This window comes from Ursus maritimus, unplaced genomic scaffold (assembly GCF_017311325.1).
Source record: "Ursus maritimus isolate PB19 unplaced genomic scaffold, ASM1731132v1 scaffold_4, whole genome shotgun sequence".
Taxonomy (NCBI): domain Eukaryota; kingdom Metazoa; phylum Chordata; class Mammalia; order Carnivora; family Ursidae; genus Ursus; species Ursus maritimus.
The window spans coordinates 66,013,386-66,027,219 of NW_024426552.1; the positions used below are offsets into that span (position 1 = coordinate 66,013,386).

Genomic DNA, 13,834 nt, shown 5'->3' on the forward strand with positions numbered 1-13,834 from the left:
TACCCCCGGCTCCCGAGCCAGGCAGCAGGTGCTCTTCACTCTGGCCTTGCTTCTTAAACTGGTTTGTTTCCTGTCTTGCCATGGTACCTCCTTAGTCCAGCCCCCCTTTCTCCCCGACCTCCTCAGTAGGCTCCTTACTTGTCTTTGGGCACGGGGTTCATCAAAATCCCTAAACCCCTAGCTTTTTGTGCACTGCTCCTCATTCCAAACTTCTACATGGCTCCCTAGTACCTTCAGAATCGAACTCCTCACACCACATATGATGCCAGGGGCCATGCCTTCCTCTCCAGCCCTCCCATGCTGGCAGCAGGCCTGCCATTGCTGCTGCTGGAGCCCCTGCCTGGGAAGCCCACACGTGCCCTGCTTCACCTGCTGGAGCCCTGGCCCAGCTCATTCAGCACCAGCCTCGCCCGCGGCCCCGGCGCTCAGCTCCCTCTTCTCCTATGCTTAGCAGCTCAACTTCGGCACTTGGCTGGAATAGTTTTATCACTGTGAGCGTGTGTCCCCTCTTTCCACGTCTGTGGAGAGCACGTCCACTGACACCTCTCACCGCGCCCGGCTCCCTGCAGGAGGGGTGCTCAAGTGGTCACTGATAAGGCTTTCAGACAGACTTTCTCCCTGGGGTCCGTGTCTAACCCAGGCTCTTGAAGACCTGGAGCATGAGGCACTACAGAAGGGATGGACAGAACATGGGGCTGGTATTTTAAGACAAGGTACTCTCCCCACTGCGGCAAGGCAGACCAGCCCATGTCAAGGTCTGCTTCCTCCACTGCAATGAAAATACCAGAAACTTGGCAAGCCCAGAGGGCACCACCAGTCTTTCGGCCTCTTGACAACTACAGAGAGTGCTGAGGAGTTAACAGCCGTGAGTATTTTCGCTGCCGGACAAGGCTGCTGGCAAGTGGATCCCGAAAGTTCTCTCAGCTGTAGCAGCGTGCTGACCTCCAACAAGGAGGAACTAAGAGGTCATACAGCTTAGCCATCTAGGCATCAGAACTCAACCGCCTACATTCAAATCCTGGCTTTGTGACTACCCAGCTGGGCGGCCTTGGGCAAGAGACTGCACTTCTCCATGAGATGGGCAGGATGAAATGCGTGAGAAGGGTAAGCGGTCTAAGACAGCGTCTGGCACGTGGTGTTCCATTCATGCCAGCTATTCTTAGTTGTCAAAGGAGAATTACAAATATGTAGAGTATGTTTTAGACCTGAATTTGGGGCTGTCTCTACATCCCCTCCCCACCCCCCTCCTAGTCCTTCCCTATCCCCTCCTTGTGCTGGCCTTCTCTTAATCAATTCTTCTTCCTCTGACTTGGACCTAAACTGTCCCTTTGAGGTGGCTTCTATGGGAGGCGAGACTGGAGTAGCCAGGTCTCTATGCCCTTAACGCTCAGGGACAGCAGGTACCACACACTCGAGGCGCCCTGGACATGAGCAGCCAGTGTCCAACAGCTCAGGCGTGTGTTTTGAGACCAGGGCTGAGGTCTGCTCACGTTACTCAGCTGAGGGGATTGTTTATAAGCGGCTACTAGTGGCTCCGCAGGCCCCACCCAGGTCTCACGGTGGCTGCGTGGCTCTGGGCACTGCCCTCAGCTGTCTGAACTTCAGTTTCCCTGAGGTGGGTGTAGCCATGGGCCTCGCACTGTGCATATGTCCCGGACGGCTGCGCATCCTTCATCCTTCCTGGAGAGATCACCACAGGGTAACCTGGGAAATGCTCCCAGTCAAGGTCTCAGACCAGTTCTACCAAAGGCTTTCCAACTGGGAGGGGCCCACAGGGGATGGCAGGGAAGGTGCGCCATCCACTCCCCTGGACATCTCACCCCACCGCAGTACTCCCCCATGTGCACCTGTGTGTGGACCACAGGCAGGCTGAGCTAGCAGAGGCAGGGGGTGGATGACAAGCCTTCCAGAGGACCCTACCAATCTGGAGATACCCACACGAGAAAGTTCTCCTATCAACACAGTAGCAGAAAATAAAACATTTTCTCTCTCCTGGTCAATTTCCCCTCAATCTCTTAGCGCTCAGATTCAAAATGCTCGGCTGTTGCTGATTTCCTGAGTTGCAGAATGAAGAGAGAAACTTCATCGTGGGCTGAGAGAGATACTGCTCTCTTCAAATGCTTCATTCGGGTTTCAGGAGGAAGGAAGGAAGCCTGATGAAGGAGGGGAGGGGGTGTGCAGTCAGCAGACAGAAAGGACAGCGGCACCGTGTGGGGTGTTTCTGACATCTCAGTGGATTCCAACTGCACAGGACCTGTCCACTTGGGCCTCTTCTTGGCTGCCGCCCTCTACCCCTTAAGGGTAAAACGCCACTTCTTGGGGCACTTTGTATCTTGCCCTGTCCAGAGCCACCAGCATCAGCCCCTGGCTCAGGCCAGGCTCTGTTCCAGCGCTGGCCACCAGAGTGGGGTGTGGGAAGTCTGCCGGACTTGGAGCTCCCATACAGGCTTGGGATACTTGGCTGAAACATTTCAAACCAAACTGAGGGTCCAGGGAAAATGCCCCTCTCACCCCCATCTCTTCTCTAGGTATAAACTGGCCCATCTGAGAATTCCACACCCCGAAAGGCCCCAGATGTCAGGATTTAGTGCCCCCCCTCTTCTCCCCACAACCCAAGAATGTGAAATACCAGCAAACAAAAGTCTCATCCAAATTAGGAAGCAAGTGGCTCTGTCCGCCCAGGAGTGTGTGCCGTAGGGGCTGTTTGGGGTTTTGGCTTCCCCCCACGGATCCTTTCAAACCCACAATGTTATCAAGACTTAGGTTGTTGTTGACCCCCAATCACAGTCCTGTGCCATCCCGTCACTGTACACCCTTCTCCAAACCTAAAATGCTGCTGTAAAAGCAGCTCTCAGCTCCAAGCCCTGGGGGGGCTCCAGCCCCCTCACGCCTGCAAACAGAGCCCTCTCCACGTCAGAGCCGCAGGGCGCCAGCTCGGGCCCAGGGCTGCTCTGAGGAGCCACGGCTGGGCTGCCACAAAGCATCTCTGCCAGACAGGTGCCGAGGCCTGGGCGTGTGCCACGGGACCAGACGCCCCCCTCACACCGCCCAGTCAGGGAGTGGGTGCCCGAGGGCCCGGAGCAGGGCACCTCTCCAGCCAGGGAGGGGGTGCAGAGGCTGGGCATTCCAGCCCAGACTCTGGGCTATGAGCGGCAGTCAACAAGCCCAAGGCTCCATGAGCCTATGGTGGCCCTGATACAGAGACCCCTTCTTCCCGGCCCTCGCCCTTGTTACCTTCTTGGGAGAGGATGATGAACTTGGTGGTCTTGAGTGTCTTTCCATTCAGCGTCCAGGTGATGGTGGCCGGGGGGTCAGAGGACACCTGACACTGGAGTAGCAGCTTCTTGCCCTCTGTCACATGGACATCTTGTAGCTTCTCCTTGAAGGTTGGGGCTAGCCCTTGATTCTCGGACCTGTTTTCATTATCTGTGGCTCCTGCATGCCCCCTCTTATAGTTCACATCATTCTTAACCTCCTTCTTGAGTTCTTCCTTCCCAGCTGATTTCAGGGTCTCAGCAGGCTTGGCGCTACCCATGGGTTTCGGGGTCTCAGCAGGCTTGGCGTTGCCCATGGGTTTCAGGGTCTCAGCAGGCTTGGCATTGCCCATGGGTTTCGGGGTCTCAGAAGGCTTGGCGTTGCCCATGGGTTTCGGGGTCTCAGAAGGCTTGGTGTTTCCCATGGGTTTCGGGGTCTCAGCAGGCTTGGCGTTGCCCATGGGTTTCGGGGTCTCAGCAGGCTTGGCGTTGCCCATGGGTTTCGGGGTCTCAGCAGGCTTGGCGTTGCCTATGGGTTTCAGCGTCTCAGCAGGCTTGATGTTGCCCACAGGTTTCGTGGGCTCGGCAGGCTTGGCGTTGCCCACAGGTTTTAGGGTCTCAGCAGGCTTGGCATTGCCCAAGGGTTTCAGGGACCCTAAAGGCTGGGCATTGCTCACGGCCTTGGGACTTTCTGCTGCCTTGGCATTCAAGGCCTCAGCATTGTTGCTACCATTCTCTGCTGGTAATCTTTTCTTGCTGCCTAACACTGAGCGGAAATCTGGGGTGGCAGGTTTGGGAAGTGGTGCCTTCTCAGGCACTGGGGTCTTAGGAGTCCCCTTTTTGGCCAGGACCGAGCGGAAGTCGACCTGCTGAGGGCTGTGTACCTTCCTCTCTTCCTCTGACACAGTCTTTGGCTTCACTTGCCGCTGCAGGTTGGCACGGAAATCCATCTGCTCAGCTGGGATCTCCTTGAGGTCTTCTTCTGACACGGTCTTGGTACTCACCTTCTTCCCCAGGAGGTCACGGAAGTCCAGCTGTTCCACCTCCTGCCGGCGGATGGCCTCCTCGGTGTGCTGCCGGGTCTCCACACGCCTCTTCAGCACCCCCCGTACGTCCTCACTGTCTTCCTCGTCGGGCCAACCCTGTCCTCTCGCTGGCCAGCCAGGCCTCAGGGTCCCATAGCAGTCACCGCCACCACCATCAGCACCGGCTCCCTGGCTGCAGAGGCCCTCACAGCTGGTAGGCTCCCTCCCCCTGCAACCAGTGAAGGGAAAAAGGAAAGTAGCAGGAGGAAAAGGGGCCGGGTAAGAAAGAAACGTCAGGGGAGAGCAAATCCCTGAGGGAGGGAGGGTAGAGGGGAGGGGGAAGGGGAGGTTGGGGCTGACCAGGCTGTGTTTATAGAAGGGAACATTGGTGAGAGGCTCTTGCTTGCTTACTTGGTTTGTTACATCGGTAATGACTTCAGTAGCCTTATAAGGGTGTGTGCAAAAAAAAAATAATAATTCACCCCCCTCTCCTCCCCTGCTCTCCCTCCCTCATTCCCCTTGCAATCTCTCCCTCTTGGCTCAGCAGCCTCAGCTGGAGGATACAAATCATCTGGCGCTGCTGGGCTGGGCTGCAGGGGCCGGGAGGAAAAGTGGGTGGGTGGTGGCATGGCGCCTGGCCGGGCACCTCCTGGGGGCACTCACCGCAGGGTGGCTCTGGTGGGGCTGCTCTGTAGCATCAGTGACACCTGGCAACTGCATTCGCCAACCCGGTTCCTGAAGGATTTGAGAGATCAATACAGATCAAGAGGGCCTGCTCAGCCTAGGGCTATGAGGAGGGCAGGGCGGGCAGGAACTTGGCCTGAGGCTGGCCGGTGTGCTCCAGGGAGGAAGGGGCCACGGGCTTAGCTGTGACCCCAAACACCCACACGAGACCTAGATCTAGGGCAGGCCCTGCCCTGCTTTGGTCACTCTTCCCCACCCCAGCTCTTGTATAAAAAGGAAAAAAAAAAGTCTTCTGAACAACAGCTTAGAGATTCAGAAGTAGGAATACTTTCCTCTAAGTATATTACAAAAACAAGACAATCACTCAATCTAAATACAATCACTCAAAACTAAAGTCTAAACCTGCCAGAGTGATGGGGCTGCTCGATCTAGCCCGTGCAGCCCTGGGCGATGTGACCCCGAGTCTGACTCCACGCTCCCTCAATACAGAGGTGGTTCCGTCCTCTCCGCACAGTGCCAACCCCCAACTGCTACTTCCCCTTCTCCTGCTCATGGAATGAAACCACCCTCTAATCCCTCCCCATCAGCTAAAAACCAAACAGGTGTCTTCCTGCATGGGCGACCCTCTCTCCTTCCTTCAGGTAGGGAGAGCTCTGGATCCTTCAACCCACTGTTAAAACGTGAGTGTCCCCGTGGTGCGTGGCCAGCTGAAGCCCCTGCGCTCTGCGCTCGGGGAGGGGCTGTATGGTGCTTGCTCGCTGCAGGGACTTAGCGCCCATCCGCCCTCCGCCCCTGCGTGGCTGCCATCTGCTGGCGGTTCTGAGCTCTGAGCAGCCAAGGTTGTCCAGGCAGGGGGGAGGGGTGGGGGCAGGACTGAGCCGGAAGCAACTCTTCATGGTGATCACCTCCCATTCTATACAGGGCCCTCCACCTTTCGTTCACATCTGTTACCTTCTTGGGCCTACAACACCCCAGCGAGGTATGCAGCACTATTACGCCCATTTTAAAGGCTAAGGAAGGAGGCTCGGGAGTTTCCCGGAGGCGGTGCTGGGGGCCCCCAGGCTCTCCCACTCCTCCACCCTGCGTGGTCATCTCACGGGTGCTTCAGGGCCTAGCACGTGCCTCAGATCCCACCACGGTTGTGCCAAGCTCTGCAACAGGTCCCTTACATAACCCGTCTCACTGCATCTCATGATACCTCTGGGAAGCCAGCACTGTTAAGAAAAATAAGGCTTCTGAAGGTTAAATAATTGGCCTCAACTCACAGAGCCAACCAGCAGAAAAAGGGGTTGGCAGCCAGGTCTCCCTGAATCCGGGACCTGTAGCCTTCCCCCTCTGGCCCGCAGGGCTCGTCAGTACAAATCTACTGTGGGATCCGTGTGTGTCTGTGCACGGCTCTGCGTGGATATGGATATCAACCGCACGCATGGATACACGCAGATATGGGACCTTCCCTCCCGGGCGGCTGCACTGCAGGTCCGTGTCTGGGAACACGGGCGCAAACACGGTCATCCCCACACGGACAGGCCCCTGAGCACGTATTCACGCAGCCCTGCGGATGGATGTGGCTATCTACACCTTGCTTTGCCTGGCCTCCCTCCCAGTGGATGGCCAGGCCCAGGTCAGCCACTGGCAGCCATGGCGTGGCAGATGATTTGCAGGGGACCTGGGGGGTTGCCACTCACTCCCAGGCATGGAGACCCATTTGAAACAAAGAGAGGTTAATCTGGGCTGTCCTCCAACCCTCCTCTCATCAGTTGGGGTCCCCTCCTGGGCACCTTTGTCAATGCTCAGGCTCTGAGGGGGTACAGATTCAAGGCTCAGGGAGCCTCAGGCCTGGACAGTTGGAAGGCCCGAGGCTGTTCCTTTGCTCAACAAACAGCAATCAGGTGCCTCCTTAGTGCCAGGCCCTGGGAAGGCTAAGAGGCCCTCAGGACATCCTGAGCATGCAGCACGGAAGGCTCACGGGGCTTTGGGTCAACTTGTAGAATAAACACGGGAGGTCATTTACAGGTGAGGCCCAGCTCCCTGGCACCCCACTTCTGCCAGGCTGCTGGCCAGTATTAGGCCATTCATTCCCAGCTTTTCTTTCAAGCACAGGGTGTGGGGCCCAGGGTTGGTGAGGAGCAGGAGGCCGGGAGGCCAAGGGCTGCGTTTTCCCACTGGTGCTTCCCAACACTGTCCCGCTGAGTTTCCTCCTGCCACAGGTGCAATGCAGCCCGGATGCAAAAATCAGGAGCAGACGCTGACCAGGCGGTCGTGCTTTACCTTAGCCGAACCCTTCAGAGGCTTTAAATGGTGGGGCACCCCATCCCCTGAGCTGGAGTGAGCTCCAGCTACCCAGGCGGAAGCAGGTGAGGGCTTCTGTTGTTTCGATTGCCTGCCCTTAGGGAGGGAGGACAGGTGGCTTGGTGCTTGGCCCATCCCCAGGCCTCAACCTGAGGCACCTGCGGGAAGTCTCAGGGGCAGACAGGGGTGGAGAACTTGGGACACCATGGCTGGCCCAATAAGGGAATCCTCCCTTGGGGTGATCTGGGGGTCACTAATTCTGCAGCCATAAATTTAAGTCTCTGTTGGGCCTTGGAGGCAAATCATGGGTTCATTCAGAGCCTACAAAGGTCAAAAAGGCCCGTGACCTGGGACACGCACGCACCAGATAATCTAACCAGCCAAACAGCCTCTTGAGACCATCTTTGGTATCTTTATCTACACATTCAGTTACAAAGTCAGGCCCGGGGCTGAGGATGAGGCCCCACACCCTGCTAAAGAGGATATGGGGCTAAGACCCCATCAGCTGCACCTTTTACAAGGTAACGAAGCCCTTTCTCCTCCCACCTCCCAAACCCTGAATAAGAAGCCCACTTTGGTTAAAAAGCCTTGGACCCTGTCCCACTCTGAATCACCCTCCTCTGGAATGGGTTTTATATGTAAAATTAGTTTAAAGAACTGATTTCCTGGCAAGTCTCAATCTTTCAAATATTTCAGCTGGAATTTGGAACTGACTTTTTGACATTTCCTTTTTCAGTTCAGGAGACAAGAATTAGGGAAGGGGAGGCAGGACCCATGCAGCCACAGCTGTAGCAGGGACAGACAGGACCTGTCACACCACTACTCCCCTCTTTCTTCCCAGATATCCGGTCTCCCTTCTTGAAAGGCATTCTGTCCTGGATCTAGGTCTGATTTCTGTCAGGATGTGAAAAGCTGGAAGGGCATGAGGCCCCTGGCAGGTCTGTCACATTCTCCCCAGGAGAACTTTCCACTGACTTGCTCCTCAGCTGGGGACAAAACCAAGGCCGGGGCAACAGCTACCCAAAGGAATGAAGAGGCTGGACTCTGGGGGGGAAGGGGCAAGGGCTGCATGGATGGGGGCTCTATTGCAACCTCCTGGATTCCCCAAGTTCCCATGCACTTGGGAGAAACAAGGAATGGAAGAGAATCTGATTAAAAGACAGAGATGAGGGTTCCAATCTGGGCTCTGCTACTTGCTTTTGGGTGGCCACGAGTAAATCCGTGACCCTGAGACCTCAGTTTCCCCCATTATTAAATGATGAGTTGGCTAGATAACTTCTGAAGTCCCTTCCAGCTGGGCCAGTGTAAGTTTTATGACTGTCCCCAGCTGGGCCCAGACAGTCTGCCTGCCGACCTCCCAGTGCAACCCTCTACTCTGGCCTGGCAGACTTCCCGCAGCCCTTGCTTTGCTCTTCCCTACCCTTTCTTGCTCAGCTCTTCAACGTGCCCTCAACAGCCAAGCCTTTACTCATTTGCTAAACCTCAGCCTATTGTCCTCAAAATCCCACAAGGAGCTTCTCCCTTCTAGGAAGTTTGGCTTGATTAACGTGAGTATTGTTCCGCAGCACGACTCCTTCCTTGCAGACAAGCTCGAGTCTCACGTGTTGTCAGTTTCTATTATTTGTACTGGCCTAGGGGAAGAAGAGTATATCTTTTCTCTAGTCTGGAGGCAGATTTGCCTTCCCGATAATAACTGGTTTGGGTGTAAGCAAAGGCTGTTGGTGTGTTCTGTGCATACTGCTGATGGTAGCAGGACGACCAGCCAGCCCACAAACCATCTCTGCAGCTGACTACAGACACGGCGTTAGCTCAGCTGGGATGTGCTAACCCTTACCCAGCTAGGAAGAACTTTCCAGCAAATCTAAAGAAATGATAAATGACTATTTTTTATAATTCGAGGTGTTTGTTATGCAGCAAAAGCTAACTGATACAAGCATAAAGCACATGCCCAGAAACACCCCACGTGGTGGGCCACACACTGGGTTCTGTTATTATTATAGGAACAGTGCTCTACCATGACAGTAGCTTTGGCATGTGGCTCAGAGACTTGTACATGATGTGCTCAGTACAGGGAAATGATTTATCCAGGAAAGCAAGCCCCTTACACAGTAGCCAGCCACCCGAGCCAGAGCAGCTCCAAACATCTTTGGCATGTGGCACAATGTCTTGTTTGCAGGGTCAAGGTCAGAAGAACGCTCCTCCTCAGTGCTTACATCAACCCTAGGGGCCGGGGCTCTGTCTCCGTCAACCCAGGGCCGGCATGGGATTTTACGAGTCAGAGCATTTTCAAGGTAGAAGAACATTTCTGGATCACTTTCATTTAACAAACACTGAATGCTGACTCTGGGCAGGCACTGTTCTAGGCTCTGGGAACAAAGCAGTGTGCCTTCATGGATCTTACCTTCCCATGTAATCTAGAAAAACCTTAACAGGAGGGAAAAAAAGGAACAGGCATAGTTAACCTCCCTGTAGTGGTTTTAAATGTCTACAAATTCTTTGATACTCCTCTCACCAGGAGATAGAGTATAACTGTGCTTAGTGACTTACTTCTAGCAAACAGACTATAGTGGAAGTAACAGTGTGTGACCTCCAAGGGTAGATCACAAAAGCCACTGCAGGTTGCAACTTACTCCCTCCCACGGATCACTAGCTCTGTGGAAGCCAGTTGCCATGTCATGAAGACACTCAAGCAGCTCTAAGGAGACGTCCACATGGCAAGGAGCTGAGGCCTCAAGCCAACAGTCCTATGAGTGAGACATCTTAGAAGTGGATCCTCCAGGCTCAGTCAAGCCTTCTGAGACCATAGTCCCTACCAACATCTTCACTGTAAAAATCATTCAGCAAAGCTGCATCAAATCCCCAACCCAGTGAAACTGTGAGAAGATAGCTATTGTTTTAAACTACTCCGTTTGGGGATAATGTGTTACACAGCAATGGATACCTAATACATTCCCTCTATCCTGCTGCTTTTCCAATTTTAATCCATTTTTCCTTCATATGCTCCACACACCAGATAATAGGGGAACAAAAGCCAGGATGTAATAAGACAAGGGGCCCTAGGGAACTGAGCCCAGGAGCTCAATGAACACCTTTGCATTGAAGCGAGAGAAACCAAAGTTTGTTGGCAGCACCAAGCTTGCCCTTTCTTTACCTTGAAGCCCAGCCCCACATTATTTTGGGTTTCCACTGGCTTCCTAGTCCCAGGTGGGAACTTTGACAGGAGTAGGAATTTGGGCAGTAGTGGGTTAAAGGAGGTTGGCAGGACACGTGGACTCACTTGAGCAGGATCTCGTACTGGCCGGCATGCCAAGGCTGCACGTTCTTTAGAACCAGTGTGAACACGTCTTCATTCTGTAGCACCTCGAAGTGGCCAGTGTCTTTGGAGAGGGCTTTGCCATCTCGCAGCCAGTGCACAGTGGGGAAGGGGTCACCAGCTATGGCACAGGAGATGAGGACACTCTGGCCCAGGGAGGCTGTCACTGAGCGGGGCTTGCTGATGAACCAGGGCTGGGTGCCATCCTGAGGCTCTGGAAGTTGGCAAAGGGTTGAATTAGAGAGGCAGGCCCCTCAGCAGACAGGGTCCACTCAGCTCTCCATGGTGGTAAAGGTCGAAGATTGGAAATAACAGCTGGTCCAGAAATCACTTTTATTGCCTATACAGTTAAAGCACATCCTTCTCACAGCAAATCTGTCTTGGTTACTTTCTCTGAGGATAATACTGACATGAATCTGTATATCCAGAGCAGGGGAGATAACCCAGAAGGTGCACTGGGCTAGTGATCTACGATGAGATGTGTATAATTAAGAATTGCCACTTGCTTTATCTGTCCTTCCTTGGTCTCTCTTCTTAAATACAGGTTCTCTAGGGGCGCCTGGGTGGCTCAGTCGTTAAGCGTCTGCCTTCGGCTCAGGGCATGATCCCGGGGTCCTGGGATCGAGCCCCACATCAGGCTCCCTCCTCCGCTGGGAGCCTGCTTCTTCCTCTCACACTCCCCCTGCTTGTGTTCCCTCTCTCACTGGCTCTCTCTCTCTCTTTCTCTCTCTGTCAAATAAATAAATAAAATCTTAAAAAAAAATACAGGTTCTCCAAAGGCAAGGGCACTAACAGGCCACAGCTCGCCTCAAAAGCTTTCACTGCACTAATGTAACATGGTGTGTTAACGGTATTTCGATAAAGGGGGAAAAAAACTATCACTCCCTAATTGTTAAGTGTATCAGAAGATTTTTCTCCTAGCACTCTGCAGCTTGTCACCAATGACCTGGAGACGGCAGGGACTTCAGAAGGCTCTAGGGAACAGTGGTGCTACTCAGCCAGAGCCTGGCCTTGGGGGCTGGAATGGGACCCGGGGACCGCAGGGGCCACGGGGGAAACCGAGTAAGCTCATGTGGTTTCCTCACCTCCAGACTGCTTTTGGAGGGCCCACTAGGGCAGCATGGATTTCCTGCCCGTGCCTGCCCCCACCCTGGGCAGCCCGGCAGCCTCACCTTGCACCATTAGCACCGCCTGGGTGCGGACCTCTCCAGCGCTGTTCCATGCTTCACAGGTGTATGTTCCCGTGTCCTCGGGGAACACTTCCTGGATACAAAGGCTGTGCCTAGTGCCTCTCTGCTCAAAGTGGAAGTCCTCTGACTCCTGGATCTCATTCCCATCGTGAAGCCAGATGACCTCAGGGGGCGGGTTTCCTGTGGAGGGGGCGGTGGGGGGGAGATAGGGCAGGCAGACCCAGCAGGAGGTTGCTTCCCTGGGCCAAGTGGCAAATTTGCACTTAATACTGTGACACTGTACTAACCTCTCTATGCCTCAGTTTCCCCATCCACAAAACATTCTAACCATATCTTCCTCATAGGTTTGTTGGGAGGATTGAATAAATTAATACAGTCCCCCGGAACAGCCCACTAGAATAGCAGATTAGAGGGGCGCCTGGGTGGCTCAGTCGGTTAAATGTCTGACCTTCGATTTCGGCTCAGGTCATGATCTTAGGGTCGTGAGATCGAGGCCCACATCAGGCTCCACGCTAAGTGTGAGTCTGAAAGTCTCTCTCCCTCTCCCTCTGCTCCTCCCCCCTTCCTCAAAATAAATAAATAGATAGATAGATAGATAAAATCTTTAGCAGATTAGACTAGCATCTGGCACAAGGAAAGTGCTCAATGCATATTCATGGTAATTATTTAACAACAGATTTGCAGAAACTAGAAAGCATCGGAAGTGAAAGAAATCAGAATTCAAGCTCTTGGGAACATGGTAACTGGCTCCCTGGGTGTGAAGCGGACGCGTTTCCTGCTCTGCCTGCCCCGCACAATGCGTGCACATCCAGGCAATGCCATGGTGACCTCGCAGTCACTCCTCTGTCGATTTTCACCAGGAGGAAAAGTCAGTTAGCATCTCATTTTGTTACCATAGAAATGTTGGGTTTGAGGGTAGAGATGGGCACCAGCTCATGCGAGTTTCCGAACACAGCTCAGGGTGGATAGCATTTTCAGGTTTTGCCAGGCTACTCTCCTGGGTAGACTCTAGCATTTGGTGGGGCATAAGACAACGGCCACCTGTGAGAGTTGCTCCTGCAGTAGCACTGTGCTCTGCGTCCGAGGAGCAAGGCCCCGGGAATGCAGGAATGGCTGCCAAGGGAGGCTGTGTGGTGTCAGGCTCTCTCGAGGAGACAGAGAGTGGGGTCTGCCTCTGATGGGTTAGCCAGCACGGGTACAGAGGCCAGGAGCAGACTGCCTCTGATTTCTGTCAGTTCGAGGAGTGTGGGCAGAGGAGGCAGCCAGGCATCGGCCTGGGACCGTCATGGGGCTGCCTCAGGCCTGCAGGCATGGGGGGCGCATGGGGATCCCTGAAAGGGGGAGCCCATTGGTTCTCCCACAGCTCATCTTTATTACCTCCGCAGCTCAGGATGAACTAAAGCCCAGGAGAGCAGCGTCCAGGCTGTCAGGGGGACTGAGAGTGGTCAGCAGTGAACAGGAAACTCTGGATATGCTTGGGCACAAGTCCGTTTAGTGAGTCTGTGCCAGCAGAGTCCCCAGGCTTCTCTTGCTGGCCTCTAGTGGGAACTGTGACAGCTCACACTGACTGGGCTGCTGGTCACATGCTCTTGTCATCCCGCCCTGGTTTTAGAAGGACCTTGAATAGGGCAACAGAGTATCTTCCAAGAGCTGGGAAGCTCTCCCATCAGCTGGCTTTTAGCCACTGTTCAAAATCTACCAGTTACAGTGGCCCCATTATGTTTCCCCACTAATCTCCACCCTGCTAGCTGTGGTCATCTTCTTCCTCTGGATCACCTTGAATTAACCCTGAATCCAGAAAATCCTGCTCAGAGGAAGCCGAAAAGAGGGACCAGTAGGCTCCTCTTCTCTGGGTCCACTGACTGACGGTCCTGTGCTGACTTTCTTGTGGGTGGATGATCGAGTGGGACGTGGGGGAGCAATGAGCGCATGGCAACCACACCTGTTTCCACATCTACCCCGAGGAGAGAGATGCAGAGACAGACCTGACACCTGGACTGTCATGGTGACCTGGCTTCCATCCATGACTTTGAGATCGGAGAGGCCCTGCAGGAAGAGGGGTGCGACGGGCTTGCCGGG

The 13,834-nt window shown here is 54.3% G+C and overlaps 1 protein-coding gene across 1 annotated transcript in view; it reads right to left on the bottom strand.

The window, feature by feature from the left end:
• Positions 1-13,834, bottom strand: part of MYLK (myosin light chain kinase) — a 129,444-nt gene that overhangs the window by 76,449 nt on the left and 39,161 nt on the right. The window contains exons 12-16 of the mRNA XM_040621726.1: positions 13,741-13,825; positions 11,738-11,935; positions 10,530-10,779; positions 4,943-5,014; positions 3,235-4,508 (exon numbers count right to left, since the gene is read on the bottom strand). Coding sequence (XP_040477660.1) covers positions 3,235-4,508; positions 4,943-5,014; positions 10,530-10,779; positions 11,738-11,935; positions 13,741-13,825 — 1,879 coding nt within the window. The remainder of the gene's footprint in view (positions 1-3,234; positions 4,509-4,942; positions 5,015-10,529; positions 10,780-11,737; positions 11,936-13,740; positions 13,826-13,834) is intronic.